The sequence below is a fragment of the Oryctolagus cuniculus genome, chromosome 14 (assembly GCF_964237555.1).
Source record: "Oryctolagus cuniculus chromosome 14, mOryCun1.1, whole genome shotgun sequence".
NCBI lineage: Eukaryota > Metazoa > Chordata > Mammalia > Lagomorpha > Leporidae > Oryctolagus > Oryctolagus cuniculus.
The window spans coordinates 4,695,400-4,720,382 of record NC_091445.1 but is presented as its reverse complement, the minus strand read 5'-3'; the positions used below and the strand labels follow the sequence as shown (position 1 = coordinate 4,720,382).

The window sequence follows — 24,983 nt, the reverse complement described above, 5'->3', positions numbered from 1 at the left end:
GTGGAATATTACAGCAAGAAGCCCACCCTCTCCACCACACACGCACACGGAGTCTGCTACGGCTCATGTTCTGTGGGCTCAGCTCATGTTAGGTGTGTATCTGGACGAACAGTTGGCTCCCAGCTGGCAAAGCTAGAAGGTCCAGTTTTCTGCAGAATGAGCTGACAGGGGGAATGCATAAAACACCTGCTGTCTGGAGTGTCTGCTCCCTTCTCTAGCGGGGACTGCTGATTAATGTTCTGTCCCAGGTGTAGCCCACAGCCGCTCCCTGCTTACAGTGGCCAAGCGGCTTCAATACATTCAGCTTCCAGTTACTGGAACGCTGGACACTTGGCTTTGTTTTTAAAACAGGAAGATAGTACCTGACAAATAGTTAAAGTCTGCAGCGGCTACTGAAATGACCCCATAAATAGTTAGATATGCTAGGTATTGGTGTTGAATTTAAGACAAACAAACACAAAGCCGTATCATTTAAAGTTTAGGGGAAAGTACAGTGATCAGTGCAGTAGAACACAATGTATAAGCAAAGGAGCTGCTCCGGCGCCAGATGCGCTGTGTGGTCACGGGAGTGCTGGAGTGAGTGAGCGGTGCACGCCTAAAATAAATCCAGTTCCGTGTTATTCTTTTGCCCTTACGCTCAATGAGTCGAGCACAGGCACTAACGCCGCACGTTTTTGACCTTTTTTTCGAAGCTGAAAAGCACGCCGGGGTTTCCTGCGTCACGGCCTCAGTGGACGACATCCAGTTTAAGGAGACGGCTAGGTAAGAGCCCCCGCTGGGTGCCGCTGTCCCCTGGGCTTCCAGCTTCCTTGTGATGACTCACTCGGTGCCGCTGATCAAGCTGGCTACTACAACGGTAACATTTGACTCCGTCTGAGTCATACGCACAGCAAGATTGCTGTAAGCTGGTTCTTCATGGTTGCTTCATCTACTAGAAAAATAACTGATGACAGTAAGTATCTCTGGGATGGTGAATTCCCCCATCAGGTTGTTGGGAGCCACTAATTTGCTATGTAAAGATGAGAAGTCAGGAAAAAAGTTCTATGTGTAGAAGCACTTACGTGCTTCCTGTAGCTAATGGCATGCAATGCAAACATTGCAAATATGCATGAAAATAGAGCAAATAATATCTAATGACCACGGCTAACACCTTGTGTCGTTAATTATTGGTAAAATGTCCTATGCCAATTCCACCATTTCTTCCTTTGCTTCCCGGCCTGTATCTGCTGAGGCAGTCTTCGCGTTGTAGTGACTGGGTTGCCCCAAGGCGAAGTTTGCCCAGGGAAGACAGGCCTGAGCCCTTCCCTTTACTTTCGGTCGTGCTGTGCCAGTTGCTGCCTTTCGGTGGACGCCGGTGGGTGGGCTTGGATCCTTGCGATCGCTGCCTGTCTTCCTGTAGCGGGAGCATTTTCATTTTGATTTCTAAGCTGTGAGGACGTGACCTCAAGGGTACAGATCTTTAATGTTTCCTTTGATTCCTCATCTCAAATGTTCCCGGCTAACTACCAGGTGCTTTTCAGGGAGTCCCGACTCCTCTCAGAAAAGAGAAACACAGGGCACAGTCTGGGCAGGGGAGGTTCTCACGGGCATAGAGCTAGCCATTATTTCTAGACCTGTACGGTGGACAGAATTAGGAATTATGTATTTTTAGAAGTTTCTACTACACCCAGTAATTTAGGTGTCTGTTTAACGATGGGTGTTCTGAGAAATGCATCAGTGGGTGCTTTTGTGTTGTGCAAACATCAGGACTTTGGGACATAAGCCACAGCGGCCATGGTGTCCCAAGAGGACCCTCACATATGAGCATTGGCTGACACCTTGTTATACAGCATATGTCCTTGTATAGTTTTACATAACTTCTTTGATCTTATGTTTATAACTTTTTGATTTTTTATTTGTATGCTAAATATCTTAATGTTTAAAGACATCAGTGCAACATATTCACTTTAAATTAATATGTATGCATGTACATATTAATCATTTTCTGAGCATTTTGGTAATACAGCTAGCAACATTATTACCGAAAGTACTTAGAGGTTAGTTTAGTCTCCTTCTTGAACTACATCCAAACTTGTGCAAATCAGAGTATTTTGAAGTCACTTGAAAACATCCTTCTCTGTGTGTTAAAGCTACCATCTTCCTATGTGGTTACATTCATTTGTTTCTTTAGGGATTGCTTTTTATTCTCATTTCATTTTCTTTTATAATTTAAAGCCCTTACAGTTTCCAGTAGCAAAGCTGGACAGCATACATTTGACTCTAGAACATTTGGTTGCTATTGAGCTTCTGTCCAGGCCCTTCCCTCTTCCTGTGAATCACCATGCTTTTTTTATGGCCCAATTGCATGTTTTTAAGTGTAAGCCAACATTTTTTTTTGACAAGCAGAGTTAGAGAGAGAGACAGACAGAGAGAAAGGTCTTCCTTCCGTTGGTTGACCCCCCAAATGGCTGCTACAGCCAGAGCTGCGCCGATTAGAAGCCAGGAGCCAGGTGCTTTTCCTGGTCTCTCATGCAGGTGCAGGGCCCAAGCACTTGGGCCATCCTCCACTGCACTCCTGGGCCACAACAGAGAGCTAGACTGGAAGAGGGGCAACCGGGACAGACTCTGGCACCCCAACCGGGACTAGAACCCAGAGTGCCGGCTCCACAGGCAGAGGATTAGCCAAGTGAGCCGCAGTGCCGGCCATAAGCCAACATTTAAATATGTTAATACCCTACTAAAAATAAATTCTGTAAGGTTCGTATGGCTGGAGGTTAGGAGACTGGTGAAGGTGCTGTCACAGTGCCTGGTGTGACTCCCAGCCTGGACTCCTGATTCCAGCTTCTTGCCAGTAATGCACACCCTGGGAAGCCACAGGATGGCTTTGGTCTCTGCCACCAGAGACCTGGAGGAAGCTCCCTGCTCCTGGCTTCACCCCCCAGCCATTGGGAGCACGTACTCGCTTTCCCTGCCTCCAAAATTAATAAAAACAAAATAAACTTCAATGCGTTTATGGTTTTTTTCATATAACAGTATATCTAGAAAATCTCAACACACTAATGGAAATACTCATCATTCATTTCTGTTACTTTCAGAATTATGTTCCTTTGAAGGACAGACAGAGATCTCCCTTCTGCCATCTCGGTCCCCAAATGCCCCAGCAGCAGAAGCTGAGCCAGGCCAGCCTGAAGCTCAGTGTGGGTCTCTGTCGTGTGTAGCCGGAACCCTGTAGACTGGAGCCAGCGCTGCCGCCTCCCAGGATGCACATGGCAGGAAGCAGAGATGAGACTTGATGCAGTTCGCTTGTCTCCGTCGCTGTCATGCAGCGACGTGGCATCTCACGGTGTAGCTGCCCTCACCGGCTCCCCGGGATGAACATTTGCACTGTTTCCAGGCTTTACTATCACAAATAATATTTATGCACATTGGTATTTGGGGGATAAATTCCTAGAAGATAGAATCCTGCGTGAGACTGTAAATTCATGACATTTTATTGGACACTCACAAATTTCCCCTCAGGAGGGTTGTTGTGTGTGTTTTGCCAGCTTCCAAACTAGGAAGTCTAGGCTAAAGATTAATGAAATTATTCCCCAAATACAGAGTTGTTCAAATTTCCAGCAGGAACTTTTGTCCTAAATCTGTATGAATCTGTAGGGTATCTATGTGGTGCCTTCCTTTACTCCCAGTGTCCCTGCCTGAAATGTCACAGGCGTGACAGATCCCGCCCAGGCTAACAAGCCGTGCACAGTCATCTGGCAGGTCCCACCAGCCTTCCAGACAAGCCGGTGATGGCCTTGTGGCGGGGTGTAGTGCACGCCTACCTGGGCAAGCCTCGCTACCGCGGTGAAAATAGCACTGCTGGTGCCCACCTCCTCGGCTCGCCGCTCTGCGACTGTGAAGCGAAGCTCACAGCCCAGGAGAGGGTGTGCGGCAGTGTGGAACAGTTCTTCCTCACCTTGCCTCGTTCATCGCCGACCCCTGACAGCTGAGCTGAGTGAGTGGCAGACCCGGTCGCAGCTCAGCAGACAGCTGTTCAGTGTGGGAGGAAGCTCAGGGATCCTCCTAGGAAGTTTCTAAAGTCTTGAGATATAGTAGGTTTCAAAGGTAGGCGTTTGGAGGGAGAAGCCTTGAACATTTCCACAGACTGAAAAAAGGTAGAGATGGAAAGTACAGCAGAGGGAAGGGTGCCCGGTGGAGCAGCCAGGGGCCAGGGGCTGGGCTCAGGGCACAGGCGTAGCCAGAGACAGGGTCACACAGAGGTCTAACTGCCTGCTTGTGCAATGGGGGAGCGATGAGAACAGGGGGAATGTAGCTCACGTCTGAAGTTAAAGGAGAAAAGTTGAAGGGGCTGATCTTGGACCTGCTCTGACCTTGTGCAAAGAAGAAGGGACCCGAGGTGACTTGCATGGGCCTGAACACAGAGCTTTTGAAACAGCTTCAGCCTACAGAGTTCCTGCAGCCGTGGGCAGCGAGCGGGTTATCTAGCGGGATTTAGGGCCGTGTTGACTTGGTGAGTGGATCGGTTTGCTTGGGTGCGCTCAGGGATATTTGCTTAGCCATCCGTTTGTTAGCTGAGATTTAGAAGTAAACATTGGATGTGTAGGTTTGCTTGCTTGTGTGTCCTGACCTCCCCGGGCACACAGCTGCTGCACAGCCTGCAGCGGGTGTGCAGTCCCACCTCGGCAGAGGCCCTGCCTGTCCAGTAGAGGCAGCCGCTAACACCCTTGGTCAGCACCGTCCTCCTGGCATCATTAACCTCAGATTCATGCGTGAGCGCTGTTGGCGTGCTTCGGGGAACTGCTTAATGGCCTGCATTAGGTCTGAAATGAGGATGACTGAGTTGTTTGTTTTGTTTTACTAGAGTTGGACAAGTTCTAACCATCAAAGCCAAGGTCACTAGAGCGTTCAGCACAAGCATGGAGGTAAGAGGCGCCTTTCCGCCAGCTCTTCATTGCTCACCGAGGCCCCGGGGGCCCTGGGGTGGGTATCTGCGGTTAATGTGACTGTGGATTTTGCCAGACCCTTGAATGTGTAGTCAGGCTCAGGGCGAACAGAGGGAGCCGGTTCTGGACACGGCTACTCAGATGCCACGGGAGGCAATGCACTATCTTTACATCTGAAAGCTCATGGAAGACAGAATTAAAAGATAGATTTATTTTGGTGCAAACAAGCTTTGAAACCCACACATGCTTTCTCCTGATGTCCACTCTCTGTGAACTTGACGGAGTCTCTCCCAGAAGAACACGCCAGGGCAAAGGGCACCACCTCCGTCCTTTTGTTCCGCGATTGGACTCTGCCATCGCCACCCCTCCCGCATGGCCTGAGAAAGCCGGAGTGCCCGTGCGGGGGTCGGGGACGCTGAGCAGGTGTCGTCTGTCCCCTGTGGGGGTGAAGACGGTGTTCCCCGGTGCTGGTCAGGCCCGGGGCAAGGACCTGCTGGCCCCGCCTTTGACTTGTAGGCTGGTCAGTCGGGGACAGCCCTTCGATCTGTGGACACGAAGGACGTGCAGGGCTCTGTGCGCTTTCCTGGCATCGCCAAGACCGAGTACCGAACGCACGCGGGGTGACGTCACCACAGACACGTCATCTTGGAGGCTGGGGGCCCTAGGTGAGGAGGGCGGCTCTGAGGGCTGGGGAGGATGTGCGCGCGGTGCCCTGGGTCTGCAGGCCCTTGGCTTCCGCCACGTGTCTGGTCCCGCATCCTCTGACGCCCCGAGCGCGTGGGGGCCGGGATCGTGCGCGTGGCGCCGTCTTCCCCCGTGCGGCCGCCGTGGGCCAGCAGCCGAAGAAAAACAGACCACGGCGAGACGTGGCGGGACGTGGCGGGCCGCAGGCCTGTTTCCGGCCCTAGTCCCCCTGGCCCCCGGGCTTGGGGCTCCCTCGAGGGGCACGTGTCCCGCGTCCAGGCAGCCCACACGGGGACACGGCCTCTTCCTCGGCCCTGAGCCGAGTGAGACTGCGGAGGAAGCGTGGCCGCCAGCTGGGGGGGGGGGGGGGGGCGGAGGGGCGGTACACGGGTCCCTGGAAGGCGGGCCGGGCCGCCGCTGTCATTTGTCATCGTCCGGGACATGCCGGGGTGGCCCTGATGCTGGCCTCACTGCAGTGCAAACGCCTTGGGTTTTTTCAAAGCTAGATGCCCACTGAGCGTTTTCATTTCTGCGGGTATCCACATGGCCCCGAGAGCCAGCCCCGTTTCAGCTGCCGTCACAGCAGAGCTCGCCCCGGAGGCTCGCCGCCGCCGCTGGCCTTCTCTGTCCGCTGAGGGGAGTGCGGCGCGTGACTCCCCGATGTTAACTCTGCGTGGGGCACAGACGTGGCACTCACCCAGCTGGCGGGTGGGCGCTTAGCCCGTGGGGGAGGCGGCTGTGGGCGCTTAGCCCGTGGGGGAGGCGGCTGTGGGCCCTTAGCCCATGGGTGAGGCGGCTGTGGGCGCTTAGCCCATGGTCAAGGTGCCTGCGTCCCACCTTCAGAGTGACTGGGGTCAGTCCCAGCGCCCCTGCTGGTGCAGACCCAGGAGGCAGTGACGGGGATCCGCTACCCACCCACACGGGAGCCCCGAATTGAGTTCCTGGCTCCTGGCTTCAACCTCAGCCCAGCCCTGGTCATTGTGGGCGTTTGCAGATTGACAAACAGATGGGAGGTCTGTCTCTCTCTGCTTTCAAATTTCTTCTTCAACTCACTTTACACATTCCTCTGGGTTTGTTTTTCAAAGATTTATTCATTTATTTGAAAGGCACAGGTGCAGGGGGAGGAGGAGGGGGAGAGAGAGGCAGAGACAGAGACAGATCCTCCATCAGCTGCTGGTTCAGCCCCCAAATGGCTGCAAAGGCCAAAGGCCGGAGCTGGGCCAATCTAAAGCCAGAAGCCAGCTCCTTGGGGTCTCCCACGCAGGTGCAGGGGCCAAACACTCGGGCCATCCTCTGCTGCCTTCCCAGGTGCACTGGCAGGAGCTGGATCAGAAGTGGAGCAGCTGGGACTCAAAGCACTGCCCATACAGGATGCTGGCCCTGCAGGTGGGGGCTTTCCCTGCTGTGTCACAGTGCCTGCTCCATTTTTTCAAGTTTCGGCGGTTACGCAGGTGGATGACCACGGTTCCAGCAGAGAGATAAGACATCATGCCCCTTTTTAACCAGTCAGCACCCTCAGCCCCCAGCCCTTGACAACCACTCGACTACTTTAGATCAATAACTTTTTTCTTTGTTGAATTTCATATGAGTGGAATTACATGCAGTTTCTACAGTGATTTAGGGCTCATTTATCTTACCTAGCATGATGTTTATGGTTTTCTCCACTTTTCTGTTTATTTGGGATTAATCTGGCATTGTTTTTCTAATGTCTTAGGGAATATGCTTAGGAAATTGATTAAATTCTTCTTTTTAAAAAAATATAAGTATTTTGGGGGCCAGTGCTGTGGCATAGCAGGTAAAACCATCTCCTGCAATGCCGGCATCCTGGTTTGGGCACCAGTTTGAGTCCTGGCTGCTCTGCTACCAATCCAGCTCTCTGCTATGGCCTGGGAAAGCAGTGGAAGATGGCCCACGTCCTTGGACACCTGCACCCTTGTGGGAAACCAGGAAGAGCCTACTGGCTCCTGCCTTCAGATCGGCGCAGCTCTGGCTGTTGGAGCCATTTGGGGTGTGAACCAGCAGATGGAGGCCTTCTCTCTCTCTCTGCCTCTCCTTCTCTCTCTGTGTAACTCTGACTTCCAAATAAATAAAATCTTTAAAAATATATATGTTATTAAAGCCTTATGTTTTCTTTAGAGCACTGCTTTACTTGCATTAAAATATATTCTTATCCCCCTTCAAATTTTCCTTGATTCTGCATTATCTGAATGTGTGTTGCTTAATTTTTGGATCTTTGGTAACTTTGCAGATGTGTCTTGTTCTTGATTTCTAATTTAAATTTATGTATTTATTTACTTGAAAGGCAGAGTGAAGGAGAGAGAGAAGCAGGGTAATGGGGGGAGGAAGAAAGAGAAAAACTGATCTGTTTGCTGATTCACTCCTCAGATTATTCAACAACCAGGGCTGGGCCAGGCCAAATTCAGGAGCCAAGTGCTTCCTCCTGGTCTCCCATGTGGGTGACAGGGGCCCAGGTACTTGAGCCATCACCTGCTGCTTCCCGGTGCATTAGCAGGGAGCCTGGTCAGGAGTGGAGTAGCTGGGACTCAAACTGGCTCTCCAGTATGGGATGCTGACATCTCTAGTGGCAGTTTAACCTTCTGTGTCAAAATGCCCACCCCTGATTTTTTTTTTAAGTTTTAATTTATTTGAGAGGTAGAGTTACAGACAGAGGGAAAGACAAAGAGAAAGGTCTTCCATATGCTGGTTCACTTCCCAAATGGCCACAAGGGCCAGAGCTGAGGAGATCGGAAGCCAGGAGCCAGGAGCTTCCTCTGGGTCTCCCATGTGGGTGCAGAGGCCCAAGGACTTGGGTCATCTGCTGCTGCTTTCCCAGGCCCTAGCAGAGAGCTGGATTGGAAGAGGGGCAGCCAGGATACGAATCAGCCCCTATGTGGGGTGCTGGTACCGCAGGCAGAGGCTTAGCCCACTATACCACTGTGCTGACCCCTATCCCTGATTTTTAATATAATTCCTTTTCAGGAAGAAAATGTAATTTATGTAACTTCAATTATTTTAAATTTATAGATATTTAAATCATTTTATGACCCAGAATATGGACTGTCTTGGTGAATGTCCATATATATTTGAAAATAATATCTATTCTACTATGATAAGTGAAGAGTCCTATAAATTTCTGTTAGGCTGGTTTTGTCCATAGCATTATTCAGGTCTTCTGTGTTTTACTGATTTTTTTTTGTCTATTTACTCTATGAGCTACTCAAAGGAGTGTTGAGTTACACAAAAATAGTTATGGAGTTGTGAATTTTTCCTTTCAAATTGCATTGGTGTTGGCCATTTGGGATTGTTCATTCTGATGGATGACTTGGTCCTTTCATTGTTACAAAGTTTACTCTCATCTCTGGTTTTTGTTACGAAATCTTTGTCTAATGTTAATTTGCTATTTCTTTAATTGGCATCTGCATATTTTTCCATTCTTTTCTTTCAACCTTCTAATTGGAATGTTTAAACTATTTACATTTAATATGACTATCTATGTGGTAGGTTTAAGTCTACCAGCTGGCTGTTTGGTTTCTATTTGCTACATTCATTCTTTGTGTTTTTCCCCCATTTTTGCCTCCATTTTTTAGAGTGAACGGAGTAAGTTTTAGTCAGGTATTTTGTCTTCACTATTAGCATTTTTCGCAGTGTGTGTTTTGGTTTTGTTTCTTCCTGTTTGCTCTGGTGTTCACAGTCTGTATACTTATCTGAGCCTCCCTTTAAGTATGGAATAGTGATCTTCCCACAGCCTGCCTCCTTTCCCATGTGCTGGCCTTCATGCTATGTCATCTTCATGTTGGAAACTGTACCATTCATTGTCATCTTGCTTTAGAGAGCCAGTTACCTTTTGAAGAGAGAGAAAATGAGAAGAATAGATTTTACATCTTCTACACACAAGTGTTTGCCATTTCTTGTGCCCGTCATTCCTTTTTGAATCTGCAAATTTTCTCAGTATCATTTTCCTTTCGTCTAAGGATATTTCTTTAATATTTCTTGTAGCATAAATCTGCTGCTGGTGGATTTTTTTTTTTTTCAGATTTTGTTTGTGAGGAAGTTTCTGTATTTCACCTTCATGTTTGAAAGACATACCCACAAGGAGGAGAACCCAGTGCTGCCCCTCACAGGATGTCAGGGGTCTCCCATTGTCCTTTGGCAGGCATAATTCTCTGAGAAGTCTGTTACTTGTCTCTTCCCGAATGGTTTGTCTTGTTTTTCTTCGGCTGTGTTCAATGCTTTCTTCTCACTAGTTTTTAACAATTAGGTTATGATGTACCTTGTGATTTTCTTCACATTTATTCTGCTTGCAGATTTTCAAGCTGCTACATCTGTGAATTTATAGTTAATAACAAATCTCTTTCCAGCTGTTATGTCTCCAAACATTTTTACATCCCTTGTGCTCACTCTTCTCTTGGATTTTGTAATTTTAAACGACTATCCCATAGGTCACTGGGTCTCTCATCTTTTTCATCAACCTTCTCTCACTATGCTACATTTTGTGTAACTGTTGTCTTCAACTTCACTTATCTTTTTCCTGCAATATCTGATCTGATATTAGTCTTCTTTGATATATTTTAAATTTTAGGTACTATACCTTTCTTCTTGGAAAGACCTATTTGTGTATTATTAATATTTTCCATTTATTGTTTTCATATTTTTTCTACATTAGGAGTCAGCAAACTATGACTTGTGAACCAACTGTCTGTTTTGTTACAGATTTATTTTATTTATTTGAAAGGAAAATTTATATATATAAAGAGAGAGAGGCCAGAGAAATAGTCTTTTAGCCACAGGCTCATTCCCCAAATAGGTGCAATGGCCAGGACTGGGCCAGACAAAAGCCAGGAGCTTCATCTTGGTCTCCCACATCAGTGGCAAGGGCCCAAGTACTTGGGGCATGTTCTCTGCCTTCCCAGGTACATTAGCAAGGACTAGACTGGCTATAGAGCAGCTGGGACTTGAACCAACATTCATATGGAATGCCAGCATCACAGGTGGCAGCTTAACCCACTGAGCCACAATGCCAATCCCCAGCTAATTTTTTTTTATATAGTTTTATTGGTACACAGACACACCCATTCCTTTCCATTTGGTCTGTGCTGCTGCCACACTCCATTGACATGGTTGAGAAGTTGGCAAAGAAGCCCTGTGTGACCACAGAGCTTAAATTAATTTCCATATCGGGGCAGGTGTTGTGGTGTAACAGGTTAAGCTGCACCTGCAATGCTGGCATCCCAAAGGGTGTGGGTTCACGTCCTGGCTGCTCCACTTCTGATCCAGCTCCCTGGGAAAGCAGCAGAAGATGGCCCAAGGACCCTGCACTCATGTGGGAGACAGATGAAGCTCCTGGCTCCTGGCTTCAGCCTGGCCCAGCCCTGGCCATTGTGGCCACTTGTGAAATGAGCCAGTGGATGGTCCACGGGACCCTCTCTGTAACTCTTTAAAATAGATAAAGTTAATCTTTATTAGGAAAATGTTTGCTGACTCACGCTGTAAATCCTTGAGCTCATGGTGCATACTTAGAACTTCACATTCTTTTGTTGTTAATTCCATCATTTCTGTCACCTTTTTTATTTTTATTACTTTGCACTCAGCAATTTTCTGTGTCTTTTACTCTCTTACTGGAAGTTGGACAGTGTGGCTTTTACATAATTTAGCGCTTTTTTCCCTTATTTCTTTAGAAAGAATGCCAGATTTTGGCTGGCAGGAAGATGCTATTTGCTGACCAGGTTGAGCCTTTAAAGATCTGTTTTTGACTTCTTTAGCAGATCTAGAATAGTCTTTATTCTAGCACTGCCTTAGCCCCTCTTCTAGATTGGGTTCTTCTGTGGTTTCCATGAATGTGTTATGTATCCAGTGAAGTCTGGCTGGAGAGAAGTCAAAAGGTTCTCAGGGCTGGCATTGTGACATTGTGGACTGAACTTCCACTTGCAACGCCAGCATCCCATGTGTGCACTGGCTCCAGTCCCGCCTGGGCCACTTTGATCCAGCTCCCTGTTAATGCGCCCGGAAATGCAGAGGGGGATGATCCCAGAGCTTGGACCCTGCCACCTGTGTAGGAAGACCCAGATGAAGCTCCTGGCTCGGCCCAGCCCAGCCCTGCCCATTGTAGCCAGCTGGGGAGTCAACCGGTGGATAGAAGATCTCTCTCTCTCTCTCTCTCTGTTTCTCTTTCTTTCCTTCCCTCCCTCCCTCCCTCCCTCTCTCTAACTCTGCCTTTCAAATAAATAAAGGGATCTCCAAAAGATAAAAAAAAAAAAAGATATATTCTCAGCTGTGTGTAAACTGTTGGAGTTGTTCCGCTGACAGCTCCCTGGTGATTGTTTGTTTCTCTGGCCTTGTGAGCCTCCATCCTTTGTGTTCTTAGACGGGCGTCACAGGACCCACATGCATTTTCTGGGATCCTTTGTTTTCATAGCTCCCTCCTCTCTGGTTTTCTCCTGCACGATTTTCAGCTGCCTTGAGCTTGTTGACTTCTAGTTCCTCAGTTCAACAAAATGAGGTTTCTCCTCGCTGGGAATAGTCCTCAGGCTCAGAGCCTGGGAGCTACAGTGTCCCGAGTTGCCTGTTGTCCTGTTGTCTTCTCGGGCTGTAATTCCACCCTTACTGACTCTGTCAGGACCCAGCGAGAGTGCCCCTGGCGAGTTTTTGACACGTTTGGTGAAACTCAGCCAATTGCCCTAGTCAGTCCGTGTCTACAGTTTGTTGACTACACCCTGTAACTGCTGCCTTGTTTTTACTGTCAGATATCTTATTTTATTTTTAATTTGACTATTGCTCAACAAGGGAAGCTATGTGGGGTCAGAAAAAGATGGTTTATTCTGGGTTTATCAGCATCTGGTTAACTTGGGTTTTACTATGCAATTACTTATTTGCAATTGTAAGACTTAAAGTAATTACTGACTACTTAATGTTAAATAGTGATTATAAATATGAATAAATGATGTTTGTTGTTTAATGGAATGCTGGGTATTTTTGTACGTGGTGTACATGAGTGGGTGTATACAGAGAAACAGCACTGTTGTTGATAACAGTACTGGCCTGAGATGCCTGAGGCTGCCTCTTAGCCCAAGGCACAAGTGCTGGGGGAGGCACGTGGGGGAAATGTTTATGAACCCAAGGCCGAAGTCCAGTTCCTGGGTGCGCTCACGTTCCTGTGTGAACCCAAGGCCGAAGTCCATTCCTGAGTGAACTCAGTCCTTCTGTGAAGCCCGCACCCGAGCCAGCACACCGTAGCCTCACCACAAAGCCGCTCAGCTGCCTTCTCACTAATCCTGAGACGTGAAGCAAGGAAACAGAGCCACGGGTAACGTGGTGCGCTTCCGCCCGCGCTCCCTCGGCTGTAAAACTCAGAGGCTAGTAGTAAAGCAAGGAGTGGCGCTCCCTCTCATGGCCTGCAGGGCAGTCGCTAGTATCTTGTTTTCAGAAGTGTATTCTCTAGTAATGGAATACTTATCACGTAATGCCAGCATTTTAAAAATTAGAATATAGAGTAGTATTACAGTATGATCATACATACATATGTGTGTGTGTGTGTGTGTGTGTGTGTACATTTTCATTTCTGTATATAAAAACTGGAAGAAAATTCAACTAAAGTTTAGTAATCATCATCTCTGGGTAATTACTGGTAATATATACTCTGGTTAGCCAGATTCCATGAATGTTCCATGGCAGGAACATGTAGTATTCTTTTTTTTTTTTTTTGACAGGCAGAGTGGACAGTGAGAGAGAGAGACAGAGAGAAAGGTCTTCCTTTGCTGTTGGTTCACCCTCCAATGGCCACTGCGGCCGGCGCACCGCGCTGATCCGAAGGCAGGAGCCAGGTGCTTCTCCTGGTCTCCCATGTGGTGCAGGGCCCAAGCACTTGGGCCATCCTCCACTGCACTCCTGGGCCACAGCAGAGAGCTGGCCTGGAAGAGGAGCAACCAGGACAGAATCTGGCGCCCCGACCAGGACTAGAACCCGGGGTGCCAGCGCCACAGTCGGAGGATTAGCCTAGTGAGCCGTGGCGCTGGCAGGAACATGTAGTATTTTTACTACAGTGAAAAAAAAAGTTATTTGTCAGATTTTTAAAAGACTTTTGAAAGAACAGTACAATGCTAACTCACAATAAAATCAAATGCTGGTTTAATTTATAAAAAACAGACAAGAGTGGTGGTGTACATCCCTGATTTTTTAGTGTTGCAGCCTAATCTATTATCTGGATGACTGAAAGTTATTTATCTATTTTTGTTTTCCTTTCAGATCAGTATAAAGGTCACAGTCCAGGACACGTTCACTGGGGTTGAAAAACTTGTTAGTGTGGCTTTCTCCACATTTGTAGTCAAACCACTTGGAGAAGAGAAGGTAAGTTTCTGTGTGATGAGGTGTCTAGTGTGGGGCCCAGGGACACACCAACACTCGCATCAGAACTGTTATGAGATGGGCACCAGTTCGAATCCCAGCTGCTCCACTTCCAATCCAGCTCCCTGCTAATGCACCTGGGACAGCAGTGGAGGATAGTCCAAGTGCTTGGGCCCCTGCACCCACGTGGGAGGCCCAGAAGAAGCTCCTGGCTCCTGGCATCAGTCTGGCCCAGCCCTGGTAATTTTGGCCATTTGGGGAGTGAACCAGTGGATGGAAGATCTCTCTGTCTTCCTCTCCCTCTCTCTCTCTGTCTGTGTCTCTCTGTAACTCCACCTTTCAAATAAATGAACAAACCTAAAGAAAAAAAAGAACTGTTATGGAAAAAAGGACATTTCTTCTCAGTAGGAGATACCAAGGGCCCTTCAGAGAGTTCACCGAAAATAGGATTAAAGGTCAGCTTATACTGATGCAGAATTTTTTTGAAATCCATGCAGTTTTTTCATGTACCTTTTTCATGAGTCTTTGAAGACTCCCTGTATGCCTGAGTTTCAAAATTTTTTGCACCAGAATAAGTTTATCTTTTAGTTTCATTTTCTATAAATATTTTGAAATGTTATCGTATATTATCCTAAGATTTGTTACTCCCCAGTATTTATCATAAAAGCTATTCTGTGATAATATGAGATTAAGTGCTCTAGAAAAAAAATGTTTTTTTTTGAAGATTTAAACTTGTTTGAAAAGCAGAGTTATTGGAAGAGAGGGAGAGACAGAGAGAGATCTTCTACCCTCTGGGTCATTCCCCAAATGGCCACAACAGCCAGAGCCAGGCCAGGTAGAAGCCAGGAGCCAGGACTCCATCTGGGTCTCCCATGCGAGTGGCAGGAGCCCAAGCACCTGCGCCAGGCTCTAGTGATTCCCCAGGCTCATTAGCAGAGAGCTGAACAGGAAGTGGAGCCGTCAGGACCGGAACCAGCTCCCATGTGTAATGATGACATCACAGGCGGCAGCTTAACCCCCAGCAGCACAGCGCTGGCCCCGCCACCGGGCTTTGAATGATCTGAAGGTCATACTGGTGCAGACAGACTTGCTGCTTACTGGCCTAGTTCTTCCTTCTGTGGCTATGTGACTGGAAAATAAAAAGCAGGAGAAATGTAGGAGGTGGTTGCATATTACCATCCCATCATTTTTTCTTCCTGAAGAAGTCAGAATTGCTGAATTATTGGAATTTAAAAATAAGCCTCAGGGTGCCTGGGGTGAAAGCGTCCTTCTAAGCCACGCCCTGCCTGGTGCGTGCACAGCCGCCCGCCTGGCCAGGGGCCCAGATCTCCTCTGCAGGCCACTAAGGGTTACTCAGTAGAACTTCTTGGCGCTCCTTCCCAGGGTCACTATGTCTAGGGACCTCACATAGTCTAAGCATGTTTCAAATGTAACAGTTCTGATAAAAAATTGAATCTTTCATTGCAAAGGCAGCATTCCAGCCTCCTGGAAGCCACAGGGATCTTCTCACTGCCCCAGGGTGTTGTTGCTTGCCCTGCTGCCAGCCCCAGAGCAGCTGGGACAAAGCAGTGTTTCCCCACACCCAACAGACCTGCAGCACACAGCTGCCCTCACCTGAGTGGGGAGGCAGGCAGGTGCGGGGTGGCGGGCACCCTGCCAGAGTTTTGTACCCTGGGCACTTCTCTCACCGCAGGCCTGACACTAGATGTGACCCACTGTAGTCCCAAGACCAAGGGTGTTGCTTTCCAAACGGAAGTCTAGCTCAAACTCGGCTTTCTGGGCCATGCCTGGGACCTGCTGAGTTACAAGCAGCTAGATGGGGACTGAGAATCGCACGTTCCTAGAACTTCAGGCCTTGACGCGGGTCTCGCCAGCCCTTCCGTTTTTCCCGAGTGCCTTCCCCTGTCAACCAAGTCTTCAGATTCCTGGGAACGGGAGTCCCCGTGTCTGAAAGCTAGTGACGGGCAGCAGCCACACAGCTGTTTCCCTCCAGCCCAGCCTTCCCGCCCTGAACTCAGGGGTGCATGGAGGATGGAAGGGCCCCTCTTCAGTCCTGTCCCTGCCCAGGCTGGAGGCTTGGCTCCCAGCAGAGGAAGCCAGGCCCTGGAGCGCTGCCCTCATCGGTCGCACAGCCCCTTGCCCAGGCTGCGTCTTCTCCAGCAGGTAGCGTTCTTGTTCAGAATGCAGCACACCAGGGAAAGTCAGGGCCACTTTGAACTGAAGGGCTCCCTGGACCTCCGTGCAAAGTGAGCTGGTTCCAGGACTCCATGGGGCCTGGGGCCAGGCCGCCTTGCCACGACTGCGAGAGACGCCGGAGCGGGAGCGTTCAGCCTCAGGGTCCTTTGCGGTCTCACCAGATGCACTTCCTCTGTGGCTCAGGAGTCATCCGGGACAGGTGCAAGTGGCCTTGGTGTCAAGCACTCGTTTACCAGCCTTGTGTACCCTGCTGAGTGCACAGCTGACACAAGGCTGCCTGGAGAGCTGACCAGTGCAGTCCGCCTGTCAGTCTGCACAGCCCTCAACAGTCAGACAAGCCCCCAGGGGGGTCTGGGACCTCACACAGCGCAGTGCCATCCTTCTCTCAGCCGAGGGGGCGGCACCAGCCTGCAGGGGCCCCGGAAGGAAGTGTGGGGCTGTTGTAGTCCCCCTCAGGGTGAGCCCTGCTGACACACGTGGAGAATCACCAGCCCGAACGTGGGCTCGTGGCTCTGTTGCATCCTGTTTCCAGGTTTCTGGAGTCACCTAAAACTTGCACACATTGGTTCTTTCTGTTTCATCAGATGATCAAATTTCCAAATCGGGCGTATCCCCTGCCACGAGATACCTTTCTCTAGAACATCTTTATTGCCAACCTTTTATGCCTTAATTTTGCAAAAGATAGAAAGCGTTTCTTTTTAACATATTTATTTATTTCCTTGAGAGACAGCGCTCCCATCGGTTGGTTCATTCCCCAGGTGCCTGCGGTTGGCAGGGCTGGGCCGGAGCCAGGACCCGGAACTCAAGCCAGATCTCCCACACAGGTGCTGGGGAGCCACGGACCTGAGCCACCACCCACTGCCTCCCATGGTCTGCATTAGCAGGAAGCTGGAGTCGGGAGCAGAGCAGGGCAGGCACTTTGATGTGGAGAGGGCACCTTAACCGCCAGGCTAAACACCCACCCCAGAAAACATGTTTTGAAGAGAATTCAGGGGCATCAAAAGTCCCTCTCCTCATTCCCTCATTTGAGGATTTTATGTTCTTCAGTCCTATTGAAAATTATTATAACCAAGGAAAATAAACAGGGAAAGCATTTAAATATCTTATTATATGAAGATCTAATTAAGCCTCTATTGATTTTTTAAATTGATAGGTATTTTAAGAAAAGAATTAGACACAGTGTGTTTAGGTCCCTTAAATACTCTCTTTGCCCGAGTTAGAAAATGGTATCATTGGGTTCTCGTGTCGTGCTTTCAGAATTTAACACGGCTCTGACGGACAAGTGTGCTTCTTTCTCCAGATTCGCTTAAAGCCGGTCCCGCTTCTCACGGAGCAGGATCGCGTGCAACACAATCTGGCTTCGGAGAGGAGGAAAGTTCGGCTGCAGCACGAAGACACTTTTAACAGCTTGATGAGGGAAAGCGGCAAGTCTGACGGTCAGTCGTCCCCCTGCGGGCACGCCTGGGGCCCCGGGAACAGGCCCTTCCTCCAGTCCAGTCCTGCTGAAGGCAGGCCTGTGGGGCACACCTGTCGCTGGAGGCGGGGGCTGGCCCCTCGGGTCTCCTGACCGGGCGGGGCGGGACGTTCCAGTGAGGGACTGGGGATCACTGGGGAGTAGTCAGTGTGGCTCCCCAGGGTGGGATGGGGCTTTACAGGCGCCGGGCGGTGGGAAAGAGGCTGGCAGTGAATGAAAAGCCAAGATCCCGCTGCTCTCTCCTGGCACTTCCCATGTAGCCCTGGGTTTTCCCGGGCCCTTTCTTAACGCTCAGGCACTGATTTCTCCTGGTCTTTGAGGCCTGGTGGGGCAAGAATGGCGCAATGCCCCGGTGTCTGACCACAGATGCCATGGTGTGGGGCACCATGGAAGAGGGGAGGGGGCACCACCCAGGAGAGCAGGGGGAGCTCAGAGAAAGTCCGAGCCCCCTCGACTGAAGGAAGGCACAGGAAGCGGAGTTAGGAGACAAAGGCCAAGGACATGTGAGTTCTTAGGCGACTGAGAGGGAGGTGTGCATGCCTGGCGGGAAGAGGGAGCCCCAGCAGGACAGGTGTGGCGCTGCACTGGCCCTCGGCATCCTGGCTCCTGGGCCGAGCTGTAGAGATCGCTGGGGCTGGGGCTGGGGTGGGAAAGAGGTGTTCTCCATCTTCTGCTGTGAGCACCTGGAGATCGAGGGACCAGGGATGCTCTAGGACTCTCTCTCTCAGACTCAGAACCACTGGGCCCTGGCCCCAGGTGACCCCAGGACGACTGGTCAATAAGGAAGGAGGGAGAACGCGTGGAAACCTATTTATTTGCAAGCTTTAAGGGGCAGCAGCGTTGCCAAGTTACGTTTCCGGAAGGAGGACCTGATCCTCATGACAGTGTCCAGCAGAGTGAGTCTCCATTCGGTACCAAAATCTGTGTGCAAATGCAGCAGCCAGAGCAGAGGGAGGCCCTGAGACAGACAAGACAGCCCTCAGAGACAAAGCCGAGGCAGCCAGGGAAGAGAGAAGGCGGCCAGACTCTTACTCAGGCTAGCAAGCAGAAGTCTAAGGTGTCTTAGGAAGACTCAGACATCCGACACAGCTGTTAAGAGCAAGTGCTTTTACTCTGATCTCAACAGCCTGCCTTTTCACACTATTATTATTTTTCTAATTTTAGTTTTATTGTCTTTAAAAAATATTTTATTTGAAAAACAGAGTTACAGAGAAAGGAGAGACAGAAAGAGATGTCCCATCTGCTGGCTCACTCCCCACGTGGCTGCAATGACCAGGGCTGGGCCAGACTGAAGCCAGGGTCCTGGAGCTTCATCCAGGCCATCCATGTGGGTGGCAAGGGCCCAGACGCTGGGTCCATCTTCCAGTGCTTTCTGATCCAGAGAGCAGGATCCAACACAGAGAAGCTGGGACATGAATCAGCACCCTGTCAGATGCTGGTATCGCAGGTCCCAGCTTAGCCTGTTACACCACAAAACTGGCCCCTTATATTTTTTAAAAAGCCTTCCACCTCATTAAAACTGTACTACTTGCCTTTAAGAAAAAGGTTGAAGTAAGCCACTAGGTGTTCTCTATACCAGTGGGAAGTAGCATTGGCATTTGGCGGGAACACCATTCTCGCAGGGTGTTTTCCCGCACTTGGGATATCACAGGTGGGGCCTGTTCCTTCCTGGTTTTGAGAACTGACCTCACGGAGAACAGGGCCCTCTGTCCACCACTCACCCACAGCCACCACCCAGAGATGTGGCTCATTTACACCTGAGCTTGGGTCCTGCAGCTGGTGGGCCCTGGCCAGTCTGAAGTCACTCTTTCTGTTTTCTTATTCACAACTCTCGCTGCCTGTAACCAAGACCTCTGCCATTGCTCCTCTGAGCTCACTGAGGCAAGGTGAAAACAAAACAATCAAAATGGCAATGTAAAGCAGCACTAATGAGCGCATTTCAGTAGAAGGTTGGCATGAGGATGAAATGAGGTCATGGGCGGGTGGCCCCAGAAGTTTATGGGAAAGTGGGACTGAAAGATGTGTCCCTTTCCCACAAGCGTTTTGAAGGCCCCCCATAGAGTAGCTCCGTGGGCCCTGCGTGGGGCACGGAGAAGGTGCTATCTCACTGTTGCTGGAGAGGCGCCTGTCCACAGGAGGGGCTGGTGTGCCTGTCGGAAGGCCGTACTTGGAAGGAACACGACTGTGAAGGATGAGAGACGGCTTGGAGACAGAGGGGCCCTCCAGGGCACAGGGCGCTCCTTTTCAGACAGGAGGAATGTGGCCTGGCTCCCAGGGGCTGGGGCTGGGGTGAGAGTCTGGGAGGGACGTCAGACCGGTGCTTCTGCGCCTTGCCAGTTGCTGTGTGTCTGTCCTGGGAGGAGCGAGGGGCTTGCTGCTCCGGCCTGACTTGGAGGGGTGAGTCCGATTGGGAGCGCTCAGGAGGGCGGTGACCTGAGCCTTCTCTGTGCCCTTGCCCCAAAGGCAGCATGAGCCGGGTGAACTCGCTGGCTGTGTGTACAAGGTGCACCAGTAGACAGTGTGATGCCACACACAGAGGGCACACGTGGCGCTGGACGCTTCTGAGTCAGCTGCTGACACACACAGTCTGCATTCAGCGAGCGAGACGTGAGTTCCAGCTCAGTGCCAGGTTGTCCACATCACGACCACAGGCCTGGCTCACTTTAGATCTGTAGACATTTTGGCTTTTATTTTAAAGGCGTATTTATCTGAAAGGCAGAAAGGGAGAGAATGAGCAAGAAGGAGATCTTCCATCTGCTGGTTGGGTTCACTCCTCAAATGGCTACAATGGCCATGGCTGGGCCAGGCTGAAGCCAGGAGCCAGAAGCTTCATCCAGGTCTCCCACGTGGGTGGCAGCAACTCAGGCACTTGGGCCATCTTCTGCTGCTTTCCCAGGCACATTAGCGGCAAGCTGGGTTGCAGGAGGAGCACCCGTGTGGTAAGTCAGCAGCGTGGGCCACGGCGTAACCCACTGTGTCACAATGCCAGTCCCTTTAGACGTTTTAAACTCTGCTTTTATCATTATTCTATTTAATCTTCCTTAAAATAAATTATTCTACAATCCTTAGCACAAAATGTAATTTTAATCTAACTCCATTGGTTTGTTCTTTTTGAAAATTGTACTAACCCCCAGACCCCCAAATGTATCTAAGCACTTAAAAGCAGTTCCTGTCACGGAGTGGAAGGCTTAGACCTGACACTTCTGGTTGCTGTGGTGCGTGGTTCAGCTGCTGATACCTTGGTTCTGAAGGAGCTTGCTTTTCACTGGCCAGATATGTTCAGCTCTCTTACTGAGCCATGTTCTTGGAAATTCAGGCTTCTACATTGGCTGAAATATCAGACATGAAAGATTAAACGGTTTCCCAAGTGTTGAGTGACGGCAGTGAGTATTGTTGGAGCAGTGAGAAACTGGAATTAGGTTATACACTTTCAGAAGGAAAGAGCAAATGATGAGATGGGATTTGGCAGAAGGAAGACATTTCTGGGTGTGCTCTTGTACTGCTGTGTTGTTCAGAAGCCTGGTGTATAGGGAAAACTTAAAATTGGAAGCATTTTCAGTGTAGATCCTGAGAGCGTTCTCCTGGGTGGTTGTTTCCGAATCCGCAGAAAGAAAACGGGCTGCAATGACCTGGTTTCAGGTGAAAGAGCCTGACCTAAAATGTGGGATGAAAGTCAAGTTGCCCAAACAGGCTGGTGACACAACACTTTCAGGACATCCAAAGTACAGGCGTTGAGCTTGGCCGGGCACAACCCGCAGGAAGGGTCAGTTCTGTTTACTGTACTCACAGCAGAGCTGGGAGCAGAGCTGCTTTCTGAATGGGAAACCCTATTTTACCTTTAGTTAGCCATTACCTGCAAATAGGCAAACTCTGCACCAAAGTCACCCCCACCCAGGGTATTTCTGCAAACATGGCATAGCTGATAGCTAAATCCTTGTGGGACGTGAGTGGCCTCATAAAAGGAGATGCCTTCTACACTTAGGTTAAGACCTTCTCAGTTTTTTTAATCTTAAAGTTATTTTTAAATTATTATTAAATTGATAGTCTACGCACAGGGTAAAAGTTATGCCTCCCATCTGTGTCTGCAGTCACACAGTTTGCACAGACGTGTGCACACACGTGTACACACACGTGTGCACACACACACACGCACTCATACGTGCACCCCCATGCCAACACATAGTGTAGCAGCGTTCCCCCAGTTACAAGCTTCGAGTGTTTTCATTTAGCAGTATATTTTAGAGACAGTTTGTATTACGTTATTTTTTACAGGATGTGCCATTTGAGTATCTGATTTTTGCCAGACAAATATCAATGCTAGTTTAGTTTTTGGATCATTATGCATTTAATTCAATAAAAAGAAGAGAGAGTGTATGGAGGGGGTTACGGTTTTGCATCCTTTCTAAGATCACTTTAGGAAGTAAGCCAGTGTTGATTATAATAATGTCTTGGCCTTCACGTTTGGGAAAACCATAATCCTAGGCAAACGTTGCCAGACGCCTTTGTAAACAGAACTCAGCAGTCAGAAAAAGAAGGGAAAACCTTGAAGTCCAGCAATGCCTGGGAGGCACCAGTGGGCAGAGTAGGCACGGGCTAACTCTGGTGACTGCCCGGAGGACCCGTGTCTGAGGAGCAGTGCTTGTGCTAAGCAGACTGTGCCCAGCAAAGCCAGGGCTCTGTGCCCAGTGGGAGGTGGGTCAGAGGACCTCCTAGGCAGCCGTGGCCTTCAAAAACGATGCCCTCAGTGAGTCCACTAGAAAAGCCCCACCCTCCAGAGAGCTGTGGTAGGGAAGCGTTCCTGTCTCAGCCTCAGCCCAGAATGGGAAAGAAGTTCCGTTTGAGGATTGTGTGAGGCGTGCACCCTCCTGCGGATTTGCTGTTGGAGTCACATGGTCTGTTTGCACTGAAGTGGACTCAGTGAGCTTCGGCTCGTGCAGGGTGTTGTCAGACCCCGGGAGCAGCAGCAGCCAACGCAGTTTTCTCATGGGGAAATGTAGTCCCAGACCCCAGGAATTTTCGTTTAAGGATCCCAGGTGTGAGCTCCTAGTCAGAGAACATGAAAGGCGAGAGTTACTAAGGCGCTGCGGTGTGCAAGACATACCACTCACTCAAGATCTGGAGAGGCCCACAGAGGTAGCAGGCGTTGAATTTGCCGTATGAAGAGTATAAAGTCAGAATGTTAATGTGCTTTAGAAATAAAAGAGTACCAAAAGTATGATGCAGGACAACAAAAATGACCTTGAAGGATGGACAAAGAAGCAAAGAGAATTACTATAAAGAATATATACTTATTAAAATTTAAACACAGTGAAGTTAACAGCAGATACCTAGAGTGAATCCTGATAGGCAAAAACATGGCAAAGAGCTGAGAGAGGTTAGGAGATATAGACAGTGCGAAGCTGAACGCATAGCCGCTCCGAAGTAGGAGAGCAGCAAATGACAAGCAGATGATGCAGAGGGACATTCATTAGGGGTGACAAGAATGTTTACCAAACCCACAGAGAGATGTCAGAAGTCATTGGTCACAAGAGATGTGCAATTAAAGATCAAGTCTTATCTGGAATGGTTGTGGCTAAAAGTGTTGCAGGTTTTAGACTATCTGCATACACACAGTGAGGGGTGTGGGGCACAAGTCTCACCACGACATTCATGCATGTTTTACGTACACCTCGTATACACGGCCTGCAGGCTGTTTTATCCAGTATGCTTAGTGCACCTGTATTTCATCTGTGACCCACTAGGAAAAGTCAGCGGTGGCGTTCTGTCAGCCCTCAGAATGTTTCAGAGTGTGGAGCATTTTGTATTTCCAGTTTTTGGGTTAGGGACTCTCAGCTGTAACCAGCATGAGATAGTTTTCCACCAACTAAACCAGGAGCAGTTGAGTGTCTAGTGATACTATTTTAAGCAAAAAAGATGAGGAACTGGAGCTCTCAGCGACAGCTGGCCCCCGTCGAAGGTGACACAAGTTGTTCTGGGCCAGCCAAGAGGGCCCAGTGTCCCCAACACCTGGTGACAACTTCAAGGTTGAAGATTATTGTTTTTCCAAGAGGAGCAAGACCTTTTGTCCTTTAATGAAATGGCAAGTCGGACGAGACGAAGATAGTTCCCAAGTTAATTTTTTATTGCAAGCCAAAAAAAACCCACCCCACCCCCCCCAAACACAAAACAGAACAAGTGAAAACAAACAAAAGGAATATATGAAAGGATAGGGAAAATAGGTAAAAGGAAATTACTTGGGTGCGAAGTGCTGGGAATGAACCAGTGTGTCCATGAAGGAAGCTGTCTGTGTGGCCAGGCAGCAGGCCCCTTAGGGTGGTGCTCCATGGTCCAGATACGGCCAGGCCGCCCGCAGAGGGCTTTTCACCCCAGCAGAGCCTCTGGCGGCTGACGCCTGTTCAGGGTGAAATCTCGCAGAGTGGGGTCACAGCAAGATGTGCCTCCGATGGGAGTCTGGAGACTCCAGGAGTGTTAGCTGGCAGCCTTGGAGAAAGCGGTCCTGGACCCAGGCCCTCATCTGCGTGTGGGCATGCCGTGGTTGCGGTGGTTGTCAGCGGTGAGAAGTAACGGCCTCCGTGCCGTCGGCCCGCCTTTGGCTCAGCCTCCGTGACTTAGAAGGAAAAACTCAGACTGCAGTCAGCGCCGTCAGAGTCAGTCCTGTTAGTCACCATCGAGATGGCAGTTCACTTAGCACACAAGACAGACATCGCAGCGCAACCCTGCATTTTTTACTTAGGAATGTTCTGTCGAGGGTAAGCACCATGCCTGTGAAGTGGGGTGAGTTCACTCACGTATTCATTCACTCAACAAATACCTGGTGAAGACCCAAGTTCAGGAATCAACATTAAAAGCATTTCTTAGTTCCTGCCCCAAGGAGCGTAGGCTCTAGTGAGTCAGACAATCGATGCCCACACAAACAAGCATACAACTAGAGCTTTACAATAGAGGTCCGTGGAGGAACTGACTGGGGGTGTCAGGATGACTGGGAGTGGGACAGGTGGTGCTGTTGGCCAGAGGGGACAGCCGCAGGCAGAGGGGACATGTGCAAGTACCATGATGTTGAAGACAGCACTCCCTTGGAACCACTGGGGAAAGACCCACGTGACTGGCGCAGAGACAGTGGGAGGATATGGTGAGGTTGGTGGTGGTGGTAGTGGCATTCAGACCAGTGGGGCTGGAGAGGGAAGCAGAAGTCGGACAGGACGAGGGACTTGAGGCCACAGCAGGATTTGGGGTTTTGTACTGGAACAGTGGGATGCTTCCAACCTGTTTGAAGCCTGGGAACAAATGATCAATGGGGTGATCTAATTGCAAATCTAAAAATTCCACTGGAGGCAGACATTTGGCACAGCAGTGAAGGGATGCTACTTGGA

General features: G+C 49.5%; 1 protein-coding gene across 1 annotated transcript in view; it reads left to right on the top strand.

Moving 5' to 3' along the window:
• Window positions 1-24,983, top strand: part of ACOT12 (acyl-CoA thioesterase 12) — a 45,356-nt gene that overhangs the window by 569 nt on the left and 19,804 nt on the right. The window contains exons 2-5 of the mRNA XM_002713909.5: window positions 693-762; window positions 4,841-4,901; window positions 13,845-13,946; window positions 17,440-17,575. Coding sequence (XP_002713955.4) covers window positions 693-762; window positions 4,841-4,901; window positions 13,845-13,946; window positions 17,440-17,575 — 369 coding nt within the window. The remainder of the gene's footprint in view (window positions 1-692; window positions 763-4,840; window positions 4,902-13,844; window positions 13,947-17,439; window positions 17,576-24,983) is intronic.